Genomic DNA, 26657 nt, shown 5'->3' on the forward strand with positions numbered 1-26657 from the left:
TGCTGCTGCTGCTCCGCCTCCTTCACCTGCCCGCTAACATGCAGCTTAAAGGACAAATCCAGCATGTTCGCTCATTTCCGCTCCTGGTTTCTGTCACTGACGATGACGAGACGCCGTCCTTCACTTCATGACACGTTTACTGTTCAGGTGTAGTTGAGTTGAAACAAACTAAACGTCTAAATGTGACGACTTCCTGCCACTGAAGAGGAGACGCAGCGAGCAGCAGGAGAGGATTTAAATACACGAGTCGACCTGCAGGATAAATTATGTAAAAACACACAGACTGTAGGTTTCCTCCCAGTATGTTTAAACTTGACTGCTGTTACTGTTCAGACAGAGCGTGAAGCACATTTTAGCACATTTAGCTTTTCTTAATCAAATAATCTCATAGAGATCAAGATCAAGAACAAACAAAAGCACGTTCAGCATCAGAAACAATCACAGACATTAAACACATTCAAGGTTAAAAGTTCAAAATCAGCCAGTTGGACGTTCAAGTCGTAAAATCCTCTGAATTAATTCAGTTAATAAGGTGTGAAGTTGTAGAAGTTGAGTATTTACCTGCAGAGTAAGTCGAGATAAACAGACCTGAGATCTGCTCTGATGATAATGAGAGAAGTTCTCGGCCTGCTTTTCTATATAATACACATATAATATCACACGTAATGTACAAAGTCAGTGGAAAGACACGAACATCTGTCTCGGGGTTTTGGGGTTTTGCTTCATACGTGTATTTACAGAGACTGGAGGGAAACAACAGGAAGAACTGATGGATTTCTGTCAGTCAGACGAACCTTTTGGGGCAAATAAACATGAATTCAAGGTAAAAAGAAATGGCTTCACTTCCTGTCTGAACACACCTTTAGACCAACAAAGTCATATATTAATAGCTTCAGCATTTCTCCACCAGAAGGCTTCGAAAGTAGACCTTCATGTTGGGCAATAAATTATTATTATTATTAGAATAACTGGAGAAGTAAAAGGTTGAACATGTGTCCTGATCAGCACATAGTCTGATGAAGTTTTGTGCCTTTTTAGCCTGATTCGGTTTGTGGTTCATCGTTGTCGTTCGGTCGTAACTTTAGAGGAGGTATTAATGAGCGAAACAGCTGGACTCATGCTGGACTTGTCCTTTAAAGATGTGACAGTGATGACGGGCAGATGGACTCCTGCAGGAGTTCGTCTGCAGCGTTGCAGCAGCACCGTCCTGCAGCCGAGCAGCCGTCACAGGCAGTCGCTCTGCTCAAGGTCGTTTACTGCACAACATCTGAGTAACAACATCCTGTCTCTGTCAGCTGACCAGAACCAGAACCAGATATTAGTAACATCTGTTCCTCACTGTGTGTTTGATCATAAAGGAGTTTTTTCATCAGTCTTTTATTGAAAGCTGAAACTTGTTGCAGAAGGTTTCTGTCCACTTTATAAAATAATCTACTCAGGTGCTGGATCTAGAGTCTCATCTTGGAACTAAAGATTATTTTCATTATCAATTAATGTGTTGATTACTGTTTACTGTCGTAGAAACTAAAGAAACCAGAAAATATTCACATTTAACAAGCTGAAATCAGAGAATTTCAGCTTTTTTTCTTTAAAAAACGACTCAAAACGATTAATCAATTATCCAAATAGTTGCTAATTAATTTTCTGCTGATTGACTAATCAATTAATCAACTAATCGTCGCAGGTCGAATCTTGTATTATGTTGTGTGATAGTAACAAGGTGAGAGAGGAACAAATAGCATATTAGCATTAGCATGCTAATATATTTTTGATTAGCATTAAACACAAAGTACAGCTGAGGATGATGATGATGAATGTTATTAGTGTTGGACTAATGTTGACCAGACAATGGCGATGATGAGACGTCAAGATCAAAGTTATTTTAATTCATCCTGAGCTGAACATGAATGTTTGTATAAAATTCATAAAAATGAATCCAGCAGTCGTTGAGATGTTTCAGGTCCAAAGTGACGTCTGTAGAGATAAAACTGATACAGTCTTTGTATCAACTTGATAACTTACACAAATATGTATAAATTACATCTGTATTCAATATACAAATATATAAACACAATAAAAACAACTAATCCTGTTTATCTGCTGTGACGACAACATGAAACCATGTTGGAACATGTCGACGTTCCAGAGTCGGAATATTTGGAGGTTTTTCCTGTTCTTCCCTTTTCTGCTGACTTGGCGTTTCAGAGACTCATGGGAGATGTAGTTCTTGAAGCAGGATAATCGTTTCTTCTGTCCAGAGCCACAGTAGATACTCATTTATCTCAGAATCATGTTTCAGCTTTTTAAAAGCACTGATGAAAGAACTATGTGACAAAATACAGATGCTGTTGTTTTATTTACGTCTCTGATTGGCTACGAGGTGAACGACTCCTTTATCTGATTGGTTTTCTGTTCACTTCTAAGTAGTTTTAACTTCTTTAAGTGACAGTTTGTCTAATTCGACTGCCTGTGACACATAAAGATGCCTGAACGGTGCTGCCGTCATCGGAGCAGAGTTGAAATCTCGTCCATCTATTTTGGTTTTTGTCCATGACTTTTGCGTTGGATCATTGTTTTTTACCTCTGAAGGGATGAGTGGGGAAACAGCAGCTGTATGATTCAATCTGCAGCAGCTACAATGTTTAAATGTCAGGATGTTTGATGATGCTGTTGTGCTGCTTTGGTTTCTCTTGTTCTCTAAACACATCAGAGTCTGAATGACTCAGTTTCACCACCTGATTTTACACTGAACACACACACACACACACACGGTATACACATGTACACACACACACTTTTAATGTTTAAGCTCTGTGACCACATTAAAGAAAAGAAAAAGCAGTTATTGGATGAATCTGCACTTCGTGATTTACGTCCAGTGCCAACGTTGAGCGTCGGGGAGAGTAAAAGGCGGGAAACCAGAGTTTACGTCACAGAGCTGCAGTTAACTTTTTAACCTTTCACAAATAACCAATAACACAGTTAGTTGTCGTACACAAATATCGTAGGAAGTGAGAGTTTTAAAAACGTTGGCATTGGATGTAATCCAGGGGTTTTGCAGAATCGTCCGATACCGACATGTTTGGGTCTCGTTCGGGTTGTTAAAGAGACGAAGAGCGTCGTCTCTGTGTTTCCCTTGTAACTGAAAGCTGTAAGATGAAAGAGTGTAAAGGAGCTCTAACTGTTCATTTTGGCTAAATTACTGGTTTGGTGGCAACTTTTGAGCCAAAAATCTGAAAACAGCGTCTTTCAAAATCCATTTAGAGGAAAACGGGGGGGACAGAATAACAGAAACACCTTGTCTCACAGTCCAGCAGTTCTGTATAACTGATCCTCTGATCTCAGTCCTGGATGCACATTTCATAGAACTTATAACACGTTTCAGTCATTCAGGGGCTCAGAAAACCTGCTGCAGGAAGAATGTTGAAAAGTCGAACTCAACAGGTGATTTTATTTCATTTTTATTTTATTTGTATCGTGCTCTAATGCCACATACCACAGCATTTATAGCCTAAACTGGTTTGCCATTAACGTCCCTATACGGGCCTTTAAAATACATCAAACTCAACAATAAAGTCCAGTGGAAACTGCTTCTAGTGACCCAGCGTCTGGGTTAAATTGATCACTATAAGCAGATGATTATTATAACCACCTTTTTTTCTTTATTTCTCAGGCAGATTACCTTCTGATTGACATTTTATATTTATTATATTGATATAAAGTGATGAAAGAGGCAGCTTCGCTATTTACGGAATCTTATTGACTGTTTCAAAAAACAGAACAAACGCTTGTTGTTTCGCTGCTGCGTCTCATTGGTTTTTCTAGAAATTGTACGTTCCCATAACGTTCTGAGGACATTTCCTTGTAACACTCCCAGAACGTTCCCGGATGGTCACGATGTTAAGTTTGTTAAAGGGTAGGAGGACGCTATTTGGCCTCTACGCTACGTTCCCATAACGTAAACGTTCATTGCAGAACCTTTAGTGACGTTACAGGAACCTTTAGGGGACCTTTTTGGTCCTTGCATCACCTTTCCAGAATGTTTGCAGAACATTTAGTAACATTACAGGAACATTTGCAGAACTTTTAGGGCACCTAAAAATTGCTATCTTGAAATACCATTTAAATGCGTTTACACTATAAAACATTCTTGTTTTAGAAAGAAATTCTCATCATGTTGAGCAGGATGTTAAATGTTGCTGTGGGAGCTGTAGGATATCTGGCTTGATTGACAATTTAAATTTAAATTCTGTGGAACTTAAAAATGACTTAATATGTTTAATCAACATGTCTGATTAACACATTGGTGACTAAACATTTACCAATCAGACTATGTGCATGTAAATGTCTACTTAACAAGCAGAGAGCAATACGTATGGCTCAAACTTAAGTTTATTAAAGTAAATAACAATAATAACTGCAATGGGCTGTGGAAGTCAGTATCAGTGATGTTTGAATGGGTTTTCTAATGTGTTGTGCATGTCGTCAGTGCAAACCCAAAAAGGGAAACACAAAAACAACCACAGCCTGGTAAACTGGAAAGGGATCAGAGAGCTGGAATCATTGCAGGCAGGCTTCAGTAATCTCTGGGGTGCTGGCCAGGTGTTCCCAGTCAGTACTCAAGTGGCATCTCAGCTCCACCCATCCAAGGACCTGCAACACAGACACAAACCACAGTCACAGTCCCCATGTGACCAACAGGGAACCATATGGGAACCATATGGGAACCTTCTCTTAAAGTAAAATGATCTCTTTGTAATGTTGCAATGTGGCCATAAAACAACCAAAATGGAACGTCCCCCGAAAGTAAATATAGGGAACTTTATTATATGAACAACTTAGACCAACATGTGAATGTTCTGATTAAGTCCTCAATGAAACGTTCTCATATGAGCAACAGAGGACCATATGGGAACGTTCTGTTAATGTTTCAAATGTTCTCTTTGTAACGTGACCATGTGAGTTTAACGTCCCCCTAAAGTCATTTAGGGAACTCTGAACTGCAGCACTTTCATAACCTCAAGAAGACGTTTTAGGAACGTCCCCAATGTTCTGTAAAGGTTTGGGACTTTAATCACAATACTAACAGTCTAAAGTCCTGCTAGCACCCCCTACAGGCTGCAGGTCTTCATCACGGCCACTATAGACCATTTTCACAGCTGACATTTTGACTTATCAAAGCAGGAAAAGCACAGCGGGAATCAATAACATTGATAATGGCTCCATCCCATTGAGATGTCAGTTCCAGAGCTCAAGTATGACTTACAGAGACACTTAGGAGCCATCGTTAATGCTTGTGTATAAAGCTGGACATGTGACATCACACGCTGGTTTCACTGGAACCAGTTTGAAGCCCAGAGTTGCAGCTTATGGTCAGGACCATCTTTTCCATTAGGAGCCAGGACCTTCCACATGCTGGGTGTTGCATTTCACGCTCAAGAAACACGCCCTGCTAGCTTGGACCCAAGCTAATGCTAGCTTACTTGGAACATTGAGCACTGCACACTCGGGTTAACGCTAGCTACTTTAGCTATATTATGCTAATAGGGCTGGGACATTCGTGACCTTTAGAGAACTTTTAGGGTTTTGCAAGAACGTCCCCTCCTATGTGGGTCTTTTTGATCCATGTAAGTGGTCGATCACTGTATCTACAAAACAGCACAAAACACAAGAAAATACAATTGATAAACAATGATATAATAAAAGTTTCATAAAACAACAAGCACCAGATCACTCATGACTACATGACTGATCCCTTATTACTAATATTTAGGCTACATACACGCTGCCCTCAGTGGAAGATGTTGGAGCTGTTTGCTGCCTATGAAGAAGCTGCTAATGACGCTAACTCGTCATCAAGTGAAGCTAATGCGCTAACAAAGACATTTTTGTAGTAAAGATGGAAATAAATCACTATTTATTGAGTTTTAAGGTCCAATGTTGACATTTGAAATGATAGTTTGAATTTTTCCATCAAACATTATCATGAAGCATCAGGCCTTTATCAAGGAGGGGATTTTAGCATTAGCGCATTTTACATGGTGTTTTAGTATACTACCATTATTATGGAAAGCATGATGGATCTTGTTTTTCTTAAGATTTTGAAGATACATGTAGACATCTCTGGTAACCACCTTCCATCTTCCAAATCTCAATGTTTGAGATTGTTTGATTTAATTCTTCTCAGGAAACATAAACGTGTAGTTCCTCTTAAAAAGCTTCTAGTAACACGAACTACCATCCGCTGAGTTTCTACTTTCAACATTCTTCCATTAAAACATACTGTGAGCTCTTGAGTGAATGTCTCAGTGCTGTGAAAAACCAGTTTGGTGAAGCTCATCACTGCCAGTTTTTGTTGATAGTATCAGACGTGTTGGTTGATTTTCGGGGACGTAGTTTGTTGTTAAGCAGATTTCCTGCTTGGTGTCGGTTCTCTTTGCTGAAGCGGTTTTCTTATGTCGGCTGAACGTCCTCGAGATTCTGATGATTTGGAAACAATGCTACGAATGTCTGTTTTTATCAGTTGATAATGACATTTACACTAGTTAATGTTTGATCTCAGTTCTTTGGAAAGGAGTTGAGGTGAAAAGACGAACTCATCAAATCCAGTTTTATAACATGAACTTTGAGCTGGGAGGAAAGTTTGGGTTTTGAAGACAGAATAAGATAGTAAATCTTTGTTCAGAGTTTTGTACACATTCATTTCTGTGAAAAGTGTCAGAAGTCGAGACAAAATATTACGACATTCATATACAGCTGCTGTGTTCAGATGAGCGACGCTGTAGAACATTTAGATGTGTGTTTGGTGATTAAATAAATGTTTTCTGTTCTTTAATATGAATCTGGTGAACTTCCTGTCGCAGGCTTCTCATTTTTACTGGAAGATTTTAAAGATAAATCAGTCAGTGAAATTACAAAAGGAAACTCTCAGTGGTTGGAAGAGAAATGTGTTCTGCATGTCGGTTCAGTCAATCATGAAAAAAGAGAGGAGTCGACTGTACTGTTGACACGTCTGACATCTTCTGACTGACTGGGTTTTAAAATGAGAAACCAGAAACATAACGTTGTTGGTCATGCATGCATACAGCACCTTCACTCAGCCTGTAACAACACAACAACATGCTCAACAATCACTGAACACACCTGACAGCACTTCAGTGACAACAAGACGACAACAAAAAATATACAGATGAACAGTCGTCTAATGTTCGTCTAACTGGTTTTGGCAAATTAAAGATATAGGTAATAAAAATAAATATATAAATAAAGTTTCTGAAAACTTGACAGGTTTAGTGACAACCATGTATATTAAAACAGACTAAAACAAACACCAAATAGTAAAAATTAAATTGTTATCTCGGGCTAAATGATAAAAGGTTCGTATTAAACAGCACATCGAGCACTTATGGAGGTTATGGAGGACCAAAGCTGACTTATTAGGGAAAAAGTCCTATATTCTAGCGCCCCCTACAGGCTGCAGGTGTTCATCACGGCCACAATAGACCATTTCACAGCTGACATTTTGACTTATCAAAGCAGGAAAAGCACAGCGGGGTCTGGTACTGTACATGTTCACTCACTGACATGAGACACTTTAGATTTGACGTTCTGAACCGTTATAAACATTTTTGGACAACATGTGTTGCTCTTTTCTAGCATAACTTGGCGTTTAGAGTCTCACCAGCAGTGAAGCTGATGGTGGCGCTTTAGGAAACATCATGAGATCATTCAAATCTAAAGGGTTCATCCTCTGGGGAGCAGGAATGAGATCAGGACATTTCATAATATATACATATATTTTTTGTCCTAATGGTGGCGTTAGAGAGAAAGGTCAGGGGGTCACCAGAATCACTAGGATTCATCCTCTGGGGAGTCTGAATATGCACAGCAGGTTTTGTGGAAAATGAATGTGGAATAAATGAATTCCACATTTATGGTATGTTTTATTTTCACCTCAGGAGTTTATTATTTTTTCCTTCAGCAGGATTTTCCTCCTCATGGGTGTGATGACCTGATTTATTGATTCATTCCTGAATTTCTTTATTTCTTTTTTTTTTATTCATTTATGCTTTTAAATTCAACATTTGTGTGACCATTTTATTTATTCATGCACTCATTTATTTTATTCACTATTAAGTCAGGTTTGGTCCTCCATACTTGGTGGCTGCTGTTTACAGGACGGCTAACGCAACATTTTTCACTAATATATCTCACTTTATCTGCAGTGTAACATCCTATCGTTCACCAGCTGATGTAAGGCCTTGTCAGTGCCGTTTTAGTGATATTTTAGCGAGCTCTGCTTCGATCTTTTTTTATTTTCGTGCCGATTGTCACCGCTAGACTCAGAGCAAGCTCTCCGCCGCCAACCATCGAGGACTGCCATTCTCTTTTTTACTCCTCTCCAATTCTCCCCTTCCCCCCTCCACATAACTACTGATGCCTTTGCCCCCAACCTATCGCTTTAAAAGTACACAGTATGTCAAGTTTGACTCACCTGAGGAGACAGAGAAAAGAGCGAGGGTGCCATTGGGACAACACAAGAAGAAATAAAGTGATGTTTCGGGGTAAGCACAGTTTAGGAATAGTCCTTTTACCTCTGTTCTCTCACTCAGTTTCTGTTCCTCCTCTCTCCTTCTGTTCAGCCATATTTCCTCCCTTTTTTTCCTCCGTTGTGTGTCTGTGTTTCGTGTGCTTGATGACTCCATCTCTCTTTTGTGTTCCCTGTTTCTTTTTTTTTTTTTTTGCATCTCCAATGGTAATTTTTTTTTTTCCTTCTGAAATCAAAAAAGCTCAAACTGTCAGTTGTGCAGGCTCATACTGTTGTAGACTAGTGAGATATGTGCAGTGCTCGTGCTGGTGACTTTGTGTTCATTTAAAGTGCTTCTTTGTGGGGGAAAAATATTTTCAACGCCATTTTTCCAGCTAGAGGGATGCTAGTCTGACCAATCTGGCAACCCACACAGCTAACAGTCTATTGGCTCAACTGTCCGGTTAACTATTTAATAGCTTCTAACTAGCTAATAGCTGTAACTGTAGTCAGAGTGCCAGATTTACACCAACACTCGCTCAGCTTCTCTCCCCAGGCTCCTCCCCTCTCGACCTTGAACCAATCAGCTGAAGGCTTTAGATATGCGAGAGCACCAATCAGCTCTCTCCTGTCTAACGTCTGAGTCGGTGAGGGAGGGGATGGAGACGAGGGCCGGAAGCCAAATCAGAGTGTTGGTGACGTAGCTGTAGGAAAACACATTTATTTTTTTACAAAGAGTCTGTTTCCGCTCGTTAACCTCCCCTCCCTCCCTCTCTCTGATTGGTCTGTTTGCAGTTGGAGGAGGACAGGCACCAACCGCGGCCCAATCAGCTGAGGAGGCTGGCCTCCTACGTCTTCTCCTCCTCCACCCTGGAGACGGAGCAGTATCCCCACGGAGGAGGGAGCTTCATCCAGAGGAGCCGCTCGGCCGAGAGCAGCCCCGCCCACATCACCGCCACCACCAACTCGGCCCGGCGGCGGCACGCCGGCACCCTGCCGACACCCGGCAGCCCTCGGAGCAGACACTCAGTCCTGAACATGTCGCGGACGCAGCTGCAGACGATGTTAGCCAAGCTAATGAACAAGAACAGCAGCTGAGAGGACTGAGAGACGGACTCAGAGCACACACATGTAACATACACACACATACATGACACACATACATGTGACATACGTGATAGTATGCATGTTATGTGAGATATAATGATACATGACACGGACATATACAGGTATAACACACACATGGACAAACATATCAATCACGCATATATGCACAGCCAGTCAAAGCCTCCTCAGGGCCCCGGGGGCCGAACGTGGCCCCCCCGACTCCACCCTGGTGTCCCAACACATAAACCGAACTGTATGAAGGCAGTCTGGATCACTGAGGAGTTAATTAAGGGCAGCAATTACCAGTAATCTTTAACAATTAAATAATGTATTTGTTAATTTATGGTTTCATTCTTTCATCATTAAAATGTGAAATATAACGATAAAAGCTCATCAGAGACTGAAAAACATCTTATTTACTGAGCAACATGTTTGTTTTTAATTCAAAGTGCAAATATAAAAACATTATAAACAAGCCTTTGACTATATAGATGAGAAGAACTGTCTTCAGTTTCAAAATAAAAGAGATTTATGTTAAAATCAGGGAGAACACTCTGAAATAAATATATATATAACAAAACATATTTATTTGCATATTTCTATCTTGTTGGTGTGGGGCGCCCGGGTGGCTGGTTCTGCATATATAAACACATACATGAACATACACACATATATGAAACAAGACACATATAAACCCAACACACTGAGAGCCCGATAATAACCACACATGTTAATTAAACACAACAAGCCATATTACTGGCACACAGCAACACTGATGTGCTGGTAAACAAACGTATAGTTACACACACACACACACACACACACACACACACACACACAACACACACACACGTAGCTCTACCAATTACTTTTTGTGCAGAGGAACAGAAGAAGAAGAAGAGGAGAGAAAAGTGCTGACGACGGGAAATATTTTCCATGCAATAAACTGTAAAAAAAACCTGATGTTGCACACGCCACAAACTGGCAAACTGGTGGAAATCATGTGAAACTGGAAGAGGAAAGTGGAAAAGAAAACTGGAAGAGGAAAAGAGGAACAGAGTGGGACTGCTAACAGACTGTTAAGCTTTACAGTGTTTGTGCGTTTTTGTTTGTTTTTTTGATGTTGTTTTTCCTGCTTTTCCTGCTAAAAATGAAGGAGCGATCGTCGAGGAATGCAGGTCGTCCCGGCGATCAAGTTTTTTGCACCAAGACCTTCGACTTCCCCCCCCTCCGATCATCATCCCGTCCACCGAGCAATACACCGACACCGCTTCACGTCTTCACCGACACAAAACGAGTGACCCGAACGTCTCGCTCTGATTCTAGCCTCATTAAATGTTGTGTATGAAGAGAGGAGTGAGGTGTGAATCACAGTCTTTGTTTTTTTTTTTAGAATAAAAACTGTTCCTGTGCTGACTCACTGGGCAGATGTACGGTGGCCCTACAGTGCAAAATGCTTTACAAAAAAAAAAAAAAAAAAAAATCAACAAAAATGAAAGCAGAGCGCAATTTTAGGAAACAAATGATCCAAAGTGAAAACACGATTACATTTCATAAAAACAAATTAACAAAACAAAAATCCAACAATACAACAATAACAATTCACAAAACAAATGTGAACAATCGAAAAATAACACAGAAATCACAATATTTATTTCATATTTATTCATAAATCTTAAAAATAATGAAAAACTTGACAAGCACTAGGAGAAAACAGAAAGTAAATTGACAATATACAAGAAAATAAAACATTTAACACAACAAATCAATGAGAAACTATTCTTTAAAAACAAATCTCACATAAATCACAAACAACTCTGTGAAAACCTGATAATTTTTGCTGAATGTAGCAATTGCTAATTTTAGCAAGTTAACTAATTTCTCATTTATTTATTCGCCGAAACGTTATCCTTGTTTTTGTTTTGTTTTTTGTAATATAAAATGTTGTATTTTGTGGTTGAGGACCACCATATCTAGAGAAAAGTTTTACAGAATGGTACAAAACCCATTTTTATATCCGTGTTTTTTCTGGTCCTCGTGTCACTTTGTTGCTTCTCTCGTTTGATAAAACTTATGAAGAATGTTTGTTGAGAGCAGCTGTGGTTTTATTTTAGGTCCTTTATCTGGAGATTGTGACTTTATTTTCTCATTTTCTTAAGATGATACATTGCACTCATATTTAAGGTTTTTGGCAATGGTGGTTGGTCGGTCCATCACTTTGGTCCAGATTGAAACATCTCAACATGAATTGTCATGAAATTTGGTTCATGCGTTCTTTGTCTTCAGAGGATGAATCCTAATGACTTTAGTGATCCTCAGATTTTCCTTCTAGCGCCACCATAGACTGTATAAAAATATAGACGTAGTTACCGTGACGTCACTCGTTGGTTTCTGAAGAGCGGTTTTGAAGCTCAAAGCGAGCCGCTCCGGCCGTCGCCATCTTGGCAGTGCGTGACGCTGCCTAACTCCCAGCCAATCAAAAATGGGCAAAGAGGCGGGCCGAATGGCTGAAACAAGCCACCTAGCGGCTGGTGGACCTGTCACTCAAAGCAGCCATGTCCTTCATTATGCAGAACTTTACGGCTTAATAAAATTTAAACGGATGAGTTATAAAAAAATCCCCCCCCCCCGTACAGTTGTCATGAAAGAGGAAATTAGCTACAGAGACCAAAACCGTTGTTTGTACCAGGCTGTAAACATGTTTATTTCTGCTGTAAAGTTGGGTATTTTAACATGGGGGTCTATGGGGATTGACTCGCTTTTGGAGCCTCAAGTGGCCGTTCAAGGAACTGCAGTTTTTAGCTTCATTTTGCAGCCCCGGAGGTTGCCGCTTGAGCGCCACCAGCAGGTCAAAGTCTTCACTTATTTAGTGAAATATCTCAACATCTACTGGAAGGATCGGCACCAAATTTTTTACACATATTGATGTTCCCCAGACGATGAATTATAACTTTGATGATCCTCTGATTTTTTTTTCTCTAGCGCCACCATGAGGTTCACATTTTAGTTTTTTAGTGAAATATCTCAACAACTATTGGATAGATTGCCATAAAATTTCACACATTTATGTTCAGCTCAGGATGAATTGTTATAACGTTATTGATCCTCTGACTTTTCATCTAGCGCCATCATCGGACCAAACTTTGCCCAATACCTTGGTTTTTATTCAAATGTCCACAAACTAACGACATTCCCATCAGCTTCAGCTGTACTTTAATCCTGAGATCACGATTTAATAATCGTGTCATTTGTAGATGTCAGAAACAGTTTAGTATTGATCAGGACCTATCTGTGGCTTCTGTACTTCCTGTTTTGTCCAAATCTGTTTCATGATGACGTCGTTCCTCGCAATCTGGAGACGGAGAGGAAGCCGACCAACACCGAGTTAATGATATAATTAAGTCATGATCTCCAGATAGCAGGCCTAGAAGTATGTTTAGAAACCACAGCTGGTCTTCGTTGTGGGGATTTAATGTCTCATAGTCAAACCTGCATTGTTCCATGTTTGGCTGTTGTGTTTGAGTTAAATCTAAAGGTCTTCCAGAGGACAAGGTTGATCCCGTTTCATTCATAATTGTCAATTAAAATTGCCAGTAAGTTTTGTTAATGTTTGTTCAGATGGTGGAGACACTGTAAGATATTCCTATCAGATGTTTGACCTAAAGGTCCAGCAGATCGTATGTTTGGGCTGTCGTGTTGGTTGGTTGTTTGGGGTTTATAAAGGCTGTCTGTCTATGACTGAGCCAGCAGAGGTGATGAAGAGTTATACAGCTGACTGATGTGTCATCTTAGTTTTGTCTGTTTTGGCAGTGAGCTTCATCGTGTATTGAAATCTATTTCGCAGTGGACTGTGTTGAGGTTTTCCTGGTTCTGACAGCTTGTGACGTTTTTGGATCACTGTCTTATTTCCATCGTGCTTCCTTTCCATCACTATTTTCTTACTGCTGGACTTCACTGTAGCACTTTATCACTGAGTAGACCGGAGAGGGGGATCAGGTCGGGCAGACAGTCTCGCTACATGGATGCAAAACACAGATGCAATAAGTGAAATGTGGGATGTTATAAAAAAAAGACTTATTTAAAGGGACATACTGGTAGTTTACATGTTTTATGATCATTTCCCTAAATCAACCTGCAGAGACTTGAAGCATTTTTAAACTAACCACCAAGTTGAGAGTTTTTTTTGCTGCTAAACTCACCAGCTGGACAACATGATAAAGCAGCAGTCACAACAGGAAGTGACATTTGCTTGTGAAAGACGTGAAATAGGTGGATGTGGACGGTTGTTGCCTTAGTGATTATAACTCGCAGGCTGAACTGCTGTAACTAGCATGCTAACCGCTAACTCGCTAGCCAGCTCTCTGGGCTTCCACCTATTTTGAGACTCGTTGGTATCGTAGTATTCTTAGCCATCGACCAAAATCACAAAATGTGCAAATTTACGTGGCCCCAGTGAAGGAATCCACTCATCGCAGCAATTTCATTGGAATTAACTGAATTTGCTGCACAGTTTTACAGTTTTAAGTTAGCTAAAGTTAAGCTAAACAGTAAAGGTGGCTTAAAGTTGGCGGTGATGATTATCTCTCTGCAGCAAATGTCAAGTCTCTGAAAGTTGATTTTCACAGAGATTAACTGAAACCATGTGCTGCCAGAAAGGAGGGAAATCAATTTAAAAGCTGATGGATGATTTGGAAAAATGCTCACTTTGTTTTGTCAAAAACTTATCAGGATAAAACCTGCAGAACCACCAGTATGATCCTGTAATGGTTCCAGTAGAGCAGAGCGAAGGATTTCTCATTTCACAGCGCAGTTCGCCACTTTGTCCATTTCATAAACAGTAAGACAGAATAACTTTACAGTTATAATATTAAGGGCATGCATAGGAAATGTAGCCAGAGTCTGGTTCAGTGGAAAACAAGAAGGATGTTGTTGTGTTATTTGTTGGTTTGAGTGAAAGTACGTTAACATGTCTCGACATTTTGAAATTGTAAGATCTAAGTAGATTCTTTGACAGAGTGTTAAAAGAAAATTGTTAAAAATAGTTTTTTGGTGATTTATTTAGTGGAAGAGTCAGAACAACCAACATCCACTAATCCAACCCAAAGTGTTACGAGCTTTGATTACGCGTGTGTGGTGTTTGGTCAAAAAAATCAAAAACAGATGCAGTGTTAAAAAATTATTTTGATGCAAAATTCAAGTGATTAAAACCTGCAAAACAGGATGTGTGAAGCAGACAAATAGTCTGTTAAAACTGCTCTGAAATGCTTGAAAAGAAGTGAGATTTACCACCAGGAAAGAACAATACTAGAAAAACAACATCAATAGTTCACTTAGACGTAGTCTAGCTAAGTCCGTTCCACTGTTCAGAGCCTCGTTGGCTGTCGTCAGTGTCTACATGCTGTCTACACACTGATTGGTTCATTAGTCCACATGGAAACAAACATCTTACAACAAAACCACAGCAGCCAAAAAAACAGAGAACAAGAAAAAGAATTTGTCACATTTACGCTCTCTTATAATATCACAGCAAAAGATCCTTAAAAGACGTAAAAGTCTTTATTTTGATGAAATCCTCAGCCATGATGGAGCTCTTAGTAGAAAATCTAAAAACATTTTTGAGGTAGTTTGTTGGTGTGTGTGTAGTCTCCACCACATCACCGTAAGAACAACGAACCATTGTGTTTGTTGAAGTGTTGAGTCATGAAGCACTGTTCCACATGTGGCCACTGCTAACGTCATACCAAAGCAACGGTCTGTGGTTTCATGCTCTGAATGTTCTTCTCCGAAGTCAAAGTTGTCTCTGCTAACGAATTTATGCCAATAGTTTAAAATCTGGCTACAAGAGACTAGCTAGGACGGCCGTTTTGTGCAATGAAAGCCAAACTGTTGCTTTCTCAATGTGTTAAAGGGCTACATTAACTAAATATGCACCACTTGCTGTTTTCATTAAGCTTGTATTTGAGGCATTAATGTTATCTCAGCCTGAGCAGGGGGTGTCCCTCAGTGCTGGCTCATTACGCTTCAGTCTGATGAGGATAACCTGAGTTTGTTTTCATGCTGCTTGCTTACAGGAGTTCAGGGCCTCCTGACCATTTTATATTTAGCATAGCATTACAGTACAACCACTTAGAGAATGTATGAAGTGGACTAGCTGCTATCTTTATTTTGCACGCCTGCAAAATGATTCACCTACCGTACAAGATTGTCACTGATACATGTCAATGTTTTTGTCCTGTGTCAACATGAACACAGTGCCACATTCAGTTAAAAACAGGCAGTAGAAAGCTGTCAGCGTGCTCACTCTGCTGACTTTTAAAATACGATCTGCAGCATTAATGACAGTATGTCGTACCAAAAGACTGTTTACCGACTGTCACCACTCTTTGCATGAGATCTACTGTTTGTACGACGCACACCTCTGACTGTAAAATGACAAAAAACAGCACTGTACTGTAATTACCACAAGGAAAACACAGTGAATATACACCTCTGACTGAAAAACATCTGTGATTATTTTGTATATAACTCACACTGCTACTACAGTGGATACTCACGGATCAGAACTGTTGAGTGGACTTTAAAATGATAAAGAAGCAACAGGAGCCTTATTAGTCCTGATAGTTAGAGAATCCGTAACATCAGATCTTACTGATCACATCTTTTTCTTCTGCAGTGTTGTGAAAATTTACACCCAGTGTTTTGTTTGTTAGTGCAGGAAGTGATGATGCTGTAAAGGCATCAAGGACTTCTTCAGTATTTAATGAGTCAGCTGACAGCTCTGGATGGATGAGGTTATTTTTCTACAACCTGGGTCACATTTCTGTAATTTTGGACATAATTCCATGACTTGAGAAAGCAAATTTTAAGTAAACAAACCTGCTTCCTGGTTTGCGCTGAATCTACAGCAGTTTCCAGGTCAATGGACCATTGATTAGACATTTTTGGGCATGTTCCTTTATTCATTCAGGTCTGTAAGAATTATGGTCAATACTACAAAACCCAGGACCTAAAAAAACAAAGTTTGGAATTGTCTTTCAAGCCTTTATACTTTCGTAAGGCTGGCAGTACACTCCAAACAAAATGTGCTCTGAAAGGCTGCAAACTGCTGCTGAATATGGTGCTGTCAGCAAATGCTTGTATAAAGACACCAACTATTTATTTAACAAAGTGCAACATTTAAACAAATAGACATATTGCCAGCCTGCCAAACAATATGGCACTCCATTGTGGCCTTTTTGACCGTCGAATTTTGTTGGAGGTGTAGTGTCAGCCTAACTGCTGCTACTCATGAAATGTCATGAATTGGGTTCGAGTTGATTTGAGCGAGAAACAACAGTAAACCTGCAATTGTAACTTGTAAAGTGATTTCTTGAAAACCAAAAAAAAAATGTGTTCCAGTTTTGTTGTTGAGAAATTGATGATATGTAGAAGTGCAGCTTCTACAGTATTCAGATGTGATGCTAAACAGAAATGTCACATATACAGTGTCCTAACTCCTGCTTTCTCTGGGCCCGTCAAACCTTTCAAACCACCCGCGGAAAAACATCAAAACTGCTCAGACTAAAAGTGAAGCAGCTTTTTTTTCAGCCTCTGAAAAGTTGACATTTTAAGATTTTTGTCAACAGCAAAAAAATATGTTTACATCACATCTGCAATACTGTGAATTTGAAGCCTTTATTTCCTTAAACTTACCTCAAAACCAAGTGTGAGGAATTAGCCAAAATCCGTTAGCATGATGTTGTCACGTGCACCTTTAGCTCCACAGATTGTGTATTTCAGTCCGTCACAGAACATTTATACCTCATGAGTCACACACTAGAATTCTATAATTGTATAAAATTATATCATGCTTCTCCCAAACATACATTTCATTATCCATGTTTGATATGTTAGTGCTGATATTTATGGAATAACAGGGTGATAATGTACAAATAATGTGTCTGCAGACAGAACAAAAGTGCAGTGTGTTTTTAAAGGTGAACACTTGTACTTACATGCTAGCTTCGTTCTATGCTACATTCACCTGTTTGTTAAGCAGATCAGTATGGACCTCACCTGTCAAAACCGTTACATAAACTCACTCTTTGTGTCACTAGTAGTTGGTTCTTAGTGGGACATTCAGATTATTAGGAAATCTTAAAAATATCCATCTTCTCCAGAGTAGAAGGTGGATATCAGTTTCATCTCTGTACATCCAGTACAAAGACATGTTCAGGATGTGTTTAGCCTAGCTTAGCACAAAGACTGGAAGCAGGGGGAATCTGCTAGCTTAGCTCCTACCTTATTTATGGTAACAAGCTAGTAAAAAGTCCTTCCTGTAGTCAGCTGGATGTAGTTGACAGTAGGGCTGTACCCAAATACGAATCTTCCAGTTTTGCCCAAATATTGGACTTTTCAGTCATGTGCTTGTGGTTCATGCTTTTTCTTTTTTTTTCTAAATTATTTTTTATTGGCATACAGCACAAACACACAAAAAAACATTTCCATGATATGTATTTCAGATACTGTATGTATATATCATATATTCATGTCTGTCACAGATCTCAAAATAGTCCTTCTCAGAGGTCCCTGCTTTTTCTTATCTATCAATAGTTTTATAAATATTGAACATTATTACTGATGTTTTGTTTCTTTATTCTTTCACCTCTATTATTTTTTGTAACCAACAAACCTCCTTCCAAAATATATTATATCCATCTTGAATAATCATGCAAATATTTAAGGATTCCGTCAAATGTTTTCAGTGTGTCTTACAGTTCTATTATCACTGAATTTTCCCTCAAATTTTTGGGTTTATCACCCAGCTCAAGGCTTCCAGCAGATCTGTTCATCACTAGAGAAATATCAGATAAGCGACACAGCTCAATTAGCTCAACAACAAACGTAATGTTCAATAATCAGTTCCTATTGAAAGATTAGAATATACCAGTTCACAATAGTCAGGCAGATGGAAGTAAACATGCAAACAGATTAGGTTGCTAGCGTTAGTGCTAGTTAACTTACCCCTCTTGGTCACGTGACCCACACCTTGCAGGTCGTAGCAATCTATCGAGAGTCTCCTACACTGTTATTCTTCATTGCTCTGTGTACGATGACACGGCTAAAACAAAAACACGTTTAGGCGGCAGCGCTAGTTGATGGTAGAGTTCATACAGAGCTCAAACCTGATAACCCACTGTGAGTTCAGGACTTTAGAGATGCTGGGTGCAGTCACTGTGCCCAGCGGCTGTTGGTCAACAAGTAGCTCCAATGCTAACTGCTGCTAAAACCGCAATATCTCCTTTTTACACTTCTGCTTCTACACCTGTCCAATAAACACAATACAACATGTAAATCAAACAGACTTGGATATGTTAGAAGGTAGATGTTCTCATAATGCTAGTATTTTAACCTGCTTCTTCTCTCTGCTAAACTAGGCTAAATGTGTCTCTGCACTAGGCACAGATGAAAAACTATATTAATCAATTCGGCACTTGTTTAATAAATAAGACACAACATGTAAATCAGACAGAGTTGTTGTAAGATGGATTTTCTGTCGTAATGGGGCTAGGCTAGCAGTTTCCCCCCGCCTACAGTTTTTCTTTGCTAAGCTAGGCTAAAATATCTGAATGTTCCTTTGAAGTTTTTGCAATAAAAGCAGAGTTTCTGTAGTTGAGGTAAAGAGGATTGAAGAGCTCACAGTGTTTATTTAGTGTGATGATCCGTGAGTGTCTTTCACGTGTATTATACAAGTAAGCATTTTTTTTCTATCACTATATGATTGTACAGTACTGCTTGTATAATTTACAGGTAAAGCATGTATTTTAAACTTTTTGTAAATCCAATGATAACTGTGTACATATATACAGAAATGTAGAAAGTAATTAGGTTTGCAGTTAATCTCTAATAGCATGATAATTAGTGGGGTTTAGTATGTATGTACAGGCTGTATGTTAAATCTTTATGAAGGGAAACACTTGAAAATCACCTGATATCAGACTGCGTGCTGTCTAAGGATAAACTCTGCAATGCATTTTTTGTGCCTTTTATATCAATGTATGTAATCTAGACAATCTTGAAAAGCTTGTGTACAACCAAAATGACATTAAAATGGTTTTGGGGGGAAATACATCACTTCCTGTGGTCGTTCTTATTGGGAGAATGTGAAAGCACATTATCACATTTGCTTCCTCGAAAATAATGACACAACTAACCTGCTATTTAACTAGGACTGTGCCCAAAATCACTCCCTATTTACCACATAGTCCTCTGTTTTTACTGTCTGCCATTTTATTTCAGTGTCCAAATTTGAGAATCCAAGTGTGTAAATTTATCCACTATATAGTGACCTCAAGATTCCACAATGGATCGAAAAAAGTGTCCATGACATAGACTATTGAGTGTCTTATTTTATAGGGAGTAGTGAATGAGTGAATGAGGGAGTGATTTTGAACAAAGTCCAGGCAATGTGTAAGGCTACTAGTTAGAGGTCAAGCTAACAAGCTAACCACCAAGCTATTTAAGTTTAAAGCATCAACAGGAAATTTATCTTTAACCAACAATGTCGAATTAAGTCAAATGACTTGTTTTCGATCTTTATATATTCTTTTTTAAAGATGTTCTAAGACATTGTGCATGTTATACTGTGCTCCAAATAAATATGGGCACAATTTCTGGCTTCCATCTGTCATGTGGTGTTATCAATGTGTTGATAAGTCTACGAGGTACTAATGTGTGCTGCCCTTGTGTGAATGCATTGTGATATGTGTCAGTGAACTTCTTCCTCAATGTTTTTTTGGAGTTCCATTCTGTCTTGTTCTGAGTTGATTCAACAATAATAAAGAGTGTTGTTGCATTGTTTCCAGGTGTTGTCGCCCACGGAGCAGAGCACCCCCTCACCACCCTCCCCAGACTATCGGACAAAAGGCCAGAGCGACGAGAAGGAGCATTTCCACATCCTTCCTCAGCTTCAGGCCAAGAGGGCCGACTTCCTCACAGTCATGCTGACTGGTACCTTGCCACAACGCCGGAGCTTCGCCACACCAGAGGAAGACATCCCAGAACCTCCAGGGCCGAAAGATGATGATGTCACAAAGAGCGAGTCCAACAGCGAGGCCAGTCAGAAGAGCACTGAACGCAGCCAGGAAGCTGCACCTTCCACACTCATGGCGGAGGACCAGAGGGGCCAAAGGGAGCACGCCTCAGCTGCTGATGCAGACCCTGATCTGGAGGATGCCTCCAAGACCCTTGTCCTCTTCTCACCTGGAGACACTCGTAAGTCCCCGTCTGGTGGCGATCATGTTCTGGAGGGCGAGTTGGCCACACCATTTGCCCTAACTCCCCGTAACGACCGCCTTCTGGTTGGGGAGGCAATCCAGCCAGAGCCCTCTGAGACTGGACGTTTGTCCCCTGCTCTCAGGTCAGACCTGAGGCCTTCCACTCCCATTGCTCCTGCTTCACCACCCTTCACCAAAGTTGAGCGCACTTTCATCCATATTGCAGAGACATCACACCTCAATGTCATGTCTTCCAACGGTCACTCTGCCAAGGACAGTGACCGGGAAGTCTTGGCCATCATGAAGGATGTGGCTGTAGAGGATGATACCCATGAGCAGGGGGGAGCACCAGTGACAGAAGAGCCTCCAGAGGAATCTGTACCAGACCAACCTCCACCAGTTGACAAACACCCCAAAATTGAGAATGGTCCATCACCTGTCCTGGCTCAGTCTTTGGAGCCTGTCCCAGAAGCCATGTCACCAGTGCAAGAACAGAAACAGCCATCGTCCAGTGAAGAAGCTGCCAAGTTTCAGATAACCGAATCCGAGCTACCAGGGGCCATAAAGCCCAGGATCCGTAGCCGAATCCCTGTGCTCATCTCTGAAGAAGACTCAGGCTCTGAGCAGTCCTCCTCCCTCTCGGCACGGGCTCGGCTTCAGCAGCGAGCCAGGCAGCTGGACTTGGCCCGCATGCTGGTCCAGAAGCAGCAGGGTCGCTGGATGAGGAGGAGGATGCTATCTGGGACATCATCATCGTTGTCCTCTGGAGATGATGAGCATCGGAGGGCTTCAGAAACTCTGTCCACCACCGGCTCAGAGGAGGACACTCATACCTCGGACGAGTCCAAGAGGAGCTCCCGTCTCAAACCAACAGAAGAGCAGGGCTCCAAGGAGTGCAGGAGCAGGATCCCCAGGCCCGTCACCCCCGTAAAGAGGCCTTCAGGGAAGTTTGCCACTGTTCCTTCTCCTCTCTCCTTGCCAGAGCCCAGCACCACCGAAGGAGCATCGTCCTTCAGTAATGGGTATGTTTTTGTGTCTTGCTTTTGGTGTATATGTGTTTCAATTTTAAAGCATAAATATTTCAATAATATTCAAAGACAAAAACATCTTCAATTTACTCTTCTGTCCCCAGGCATCAGAAAATTGGACTAAGCACTCTCAGCACCCAACGAAAATCCAAACCTGTCCCACCCAGGTCCTCCTCCTCATGTCCCCGTCCTTCTGCTGTCCCCGTCCAGTCGGGCAGCCCTCGAATGCCCCTCCGAGTCCTATTTGGAACCCGCCGCAGCCTTAGCTCCACCCACTGCAGGACTGACAGCCCCTCCCCTCAGAGAGTATGTCCGTCCAGGCAGCCCCTCTCCGTTCGAGCCCCAACTGTCCCCGTGCTACCGCCCAGGACTACAACAACCATGCGGCGCAGCGCCTCGCAGGAAGCCACCGCTCAGTCATCTTCTAGCACCACGCCCGCTCGGACCAGGCCAAAACCAGCCACTCCAGCTAAGGGGAAACCGAACGCCAGGGAGAAGTCAGTGCCCGCTAGATAATACAAAGAGACTCATCGCTGAGACATGTTTGTGTATAATCAGTCTTCGGACAAGCTACGCCTCAAAGGTTCTCACTTGATTCCATGTTAGACTGTGATGTTACAATGACCTCCTTCAATTCATTTAATGTATACGGACCTCTTATTATTTCCAAGGACAGCTTACAGAACTATCTTCATGGGCTTCCAGTAATCTTGACTGACTGTCGTACAGGAGCGTTGCTGCCATGGTGCTATGGATGCGTCTGCTACTCCCTGGTCAATCCCTGATTTAACTGGTTTCTGGAGCTGAGAATCATGGCTTCCAACAAGTCCAGGTCCAGAGACTCTCACCTTAACACAGTACTCCCAGCTTGTCCACAGCTATACTACTACTCTTCCATTGACAGTACCCTGCTTGGTTCACATTGCATGGTAAAGTATATCACAAATACTTTGAATTTGTAGAGGGAAAACGACAAGTACAAAAATCTATACCTTTAAATGATTTGATATCGTTCTCCCCTTCCTATTGGGATACACAGGCCAACAAAAAAAAGATCAAATTGGACTTACTTGAATGCCCGAACTATATTAACATGATAAGAGATTCCTAACTATATCCTGTACTTACTATGGTCTTGGATAAAGAGAAGAGTTCGATGTGAACACAAAATTAATTGCTCGCCTCCTCCTCATGGTGTGACAATGGGCATGCTTTAATCATTCTATTTTCTGGGTGTTTTTATTTTGTTTATGCTCTGAATTGTATATAATAGAATCATTTCCCATAAAGACATCTTTATTTTTTATCTTGCCAAGCAAAGTGTACATTTCAAGTCTTTAACCTTCTGTTCCAATGTGTTGGCACTATGCCTGTTTTTTACGCATGAGAAAAACAGGGTTAACCATGAGAGGAAGTTTTACCTGCTTGGATTCTGCTGATGGTGCAAAGGTCTGCTGGTTGTTGGAGCCCATGTTGTGTTTGTAGGGGGTCGATGGGCACTGAGCTGTGAAGTAAAGTCTTGGTCATGTGAAACAGTGTCTTGTCTTTCTTTTCTCACTGGTTTCCAGTAAACAGAAAGACCCAACCTGATGTGGGTCCAGACTTTCCAGAGTGCCAGATTGGGTCCATCTTTACTTGTCCACAGGTCTCAAGTCTGTAGAAAGTTTAGGTTTTGATTGGACACAACAAGATGGCACATGCTGCATTTTTAGTCTACACTCAACAAATTACTGGCTTGAAGCCCAATCACTATAGATAAAAGCAGGGCAGTGTTGGCAAGCTTGTGGCTGGTTGGTGTCATGGTTCAATCCCTGGGCCGGCAGGATAAAGTGAAAGAGAAGCCATCGTTACCAACACTGAGGTGCCCTCAACCCCAACTGCTCCAGTGGAGCTGCTCAGTGGCCGGCAGATGAGAATGTGATTGTTCTGGGCAGCTTCCAGGTGTGTGTAACTATGTGACTGTGATCAGGGTGTTCCTGCAAATGAGAGGATTCCTCTCAGTGAATAACAAAAAATAGCAGACAGGTCAAATTTCTCTGAGGAACTGTCATCAGAATTTGGCCACTAAGGATGTTTTCAAACCTCTAGTGTGTTTGCTCTGGTCTGAATCAGTGGATGAGGTGGTAAACTTGGTTCAGCTTCTTTTCACAGAAAAAAAATCAAGTGAATTAAAATGCATCAGTAAAAGCCAGGTGAGAACTTTCTCTCCTCTCATTGGTCAGATGTGTCTGTGGGCAGGAAATAAAGACGCTCCTATCTGCCCAGACATCAAGAAGACAACATAGTGGGTTGCTAGTCCAGGTTGGACCTCAATTCATCCTCCAGCTAGCTGCTAGCAACTGTTGATTTCATTCAACATCCCAGCATGCAAAGCACTGCTGGCTACAGGAGCTGTTTAGCCGTTTAAAGGACGGGTTCACAATTTTTCAAGTCTGTCTTAAAACAAGAATTACTGAAACCTGTTTTTCTTGCTGTAATCATTCCTCCTGTTCATACTGACCATTAGAAGATCCCTTCATAATGACCTTACAATGGAAGTGATGGGGGACAAAATCCACAGTCCTCCTTCTGTGTAAAAATGTATTTAAAAGTTTATCTGAAGCTAATATGAAGCTTCAGCGTCCAAATGAGTCAAATCAAGTAGATATCTTTCAACGTTACAGTCTTTTTAGTGCCAAAGTCCCTCTTTTTGTTACTATACTTCCACCTGCAGCTCAACAGGGAAACACTGTCTGAGGAAACACAAAGAGGGAATTTGATGCTAAAAAGACTGTAAATGTGTCAGATATCCACTTGATATGACTAACTCAGACTGCTGAAGCTGAATAGAAGCTTCACACAGACTTCTTAATGCATTGAAAGCACATTTGAAGGATCTTTTAATATCCAGTATGAACAGGAGGAATGATTACAGCGAGGAAAACCTCTTTCACTGTTACTATGGACACCTGACTGCTGGTTTAACACACTGGAAGCATTTTGAACCGTCCTTTAAGTTTAATGAAATAATTGTTTGGAGGTCTCAATATAACACATTTTCAGTTAGGATCTTTATTTTTGTTCCTGTTTACAGGTAGAAAGCTTAGAGTCAGACAGCCAATCAGCTGATGGAACTACAGGTTTTATATGGAGGCTGTATTCATCTCTCAGCTGATAATGACCACTGATGCCTCCTGGTGTTTGACGTAACATGATGTTTAAACTATAAAACCAGCTCAAACTCAGACAAGCAATAAACACACAAATAAATCATCCTGTGGGGGATGAGACAGAGAGATGGGAACACCTTCTTGTAAACTCAATAACTTAAAGAAAATTGTTGATTTCTGCCAAACTTAATATGAAAATGCACGTTTGCTGATTCACATCTGCCAGTGTCTGCCACCGCATCCTCCTCCTCTTCCTCCTCTGGGTCATGTGACGTCATCACCTGGACAGAAATGCTGCAGAACCATCACAGTCTTTGCCTACAATCTCCAATATATATATATATATATATTACTTTTATCTGGTCACGTTTCCTTATCTGTTGTGTCTATTTTCATGTTTCATTTAGGACTCTACAACTGAACGTCTCCACTGAAATGTAATAAATAATGTAACATGTATGTAATATATATATCACAACTGTCTGTAAATGTGACAATAATAATTTGGTTATGAATAATAAACCTGCATATTATTATTTAATTATTATTAGTAGTAGCAGACTGGTGGAAGAAGTACTTTACATGAATAAAAGTATCAATACCACAATATAAAAAATACTTCATTACAAGTAAAAGTCCTGCATGAAAAATATTACCAGCTACATTTAAATGAAGTACTGAAGTAAAAGTACTCGTTTTACAGAACATCAGGTCGTGACTGATATATTAAATAAATTTAATGGTCAATGCATAAGCAGCATGTTACTGTTGTAGCCGCTTGAGGTGGAGCTTTGAATTACTTAGTGAAGGTTACAAGATAAATCTAAGAGGAGAAAAGCACAATTGTGCTGCTGACAAGCTTTTCTTTAATCTTTGCATTTTTGTGAAATATCAGAGAGCTTTATCTCTTTAGACCTCAAACAGTTATTTATTTGAAACCATGTGAGGGGAAATGTCAGAGACATGACACAGACACAAACATATAACTTATTGTGTAAAACTTTAATCTGAAAAGTAACTAAAGCTGTCAGATAAATATAGTGGAGTAGAAAGTGCAATATTACCCTCCTAAAATGAGTAAATAGATTACTTTATTAATCCCAAAAGGGAAATTCAAGTGTTACAGAAGCCACTTGACATAAATCAAAATACAAGAAGAAAAGAAACAAATACAGTTAAGGCTAAAATATATACAATAATTAAATAGACTAACTCAAATATAAAAAATAACAATAAAAGTTAAAATGAGTAAATAGAATAATTAAAAGTAGAATAGAGACTAGAGATATAACTATATCTATAAGATACTATTTGTTATTATATTTGATATTGCTAAGGTGCAGGATCGTCCATGGATGTTAGAATTAAGTCTACATTGATACTTGCATAATTTACACAATGCATATACATATGATAGAAGTATACACAGAGATTATTAAAATATGAATCTGAAATGTACCAGATGTGATGTATAATGTAATAAAATAAAAATCCAGGTGAGCAGTCGTCACTGTCAGAGGAGAGTCAATGTACACAGATGTAGAAAGAAAAGTAGAAAGTAGCATCAAATGGAAATAAATAAATAAATCAA

The 26657-nt window shown here is 40.2% G+C and overlaps 1 protein-coding gene across 4 annotated transcripts in view; it reads left to right on the forward strand.

Annotated features, from left to right (window-relative positions):
• The window catches only part of ttbk1a (tau tubulin kinase 1a), a 54556-nt gene extending 31106 nt beyond the window's left edge, over positions 1 to 23450 (forward strand). For all 4 annotated transcript variants that reach the window (XM_067585725.1, XM_067585726.1, XM_067585727.1 and 1 more), the window contains 2 exons: positions 20479 to 21911; positions 22022 to 23450. In XM_067585725.1, the coding sequence (XP_067441826.1) occupies positions 20479 to 21911; positions 22022 to 22433 (1845 nt within the window). In that variant the 3' untranslated portion in view covers positions 22434 to 23450. The remainder of the gene's footprint in view (positions 1 to 20478; positions 21912 to 22021) is intronic.
• Positions 23451 to 26657: the final 3207 nt, after the last annotated feature.

The sequence above is a fragment of the Thunnus thynnus genome, chromosome 3, assembly GCF_963924715.1.
Source record: "Thunnus thynnus chromosome 3, fThuThy2.1, whole genome shotgun sequence".
NCBI lineage: Eukaryota > Metazoa > Chordata > Actinopteri > Scombriformes > Scombridae > Thunnus > Thunnus thynnus.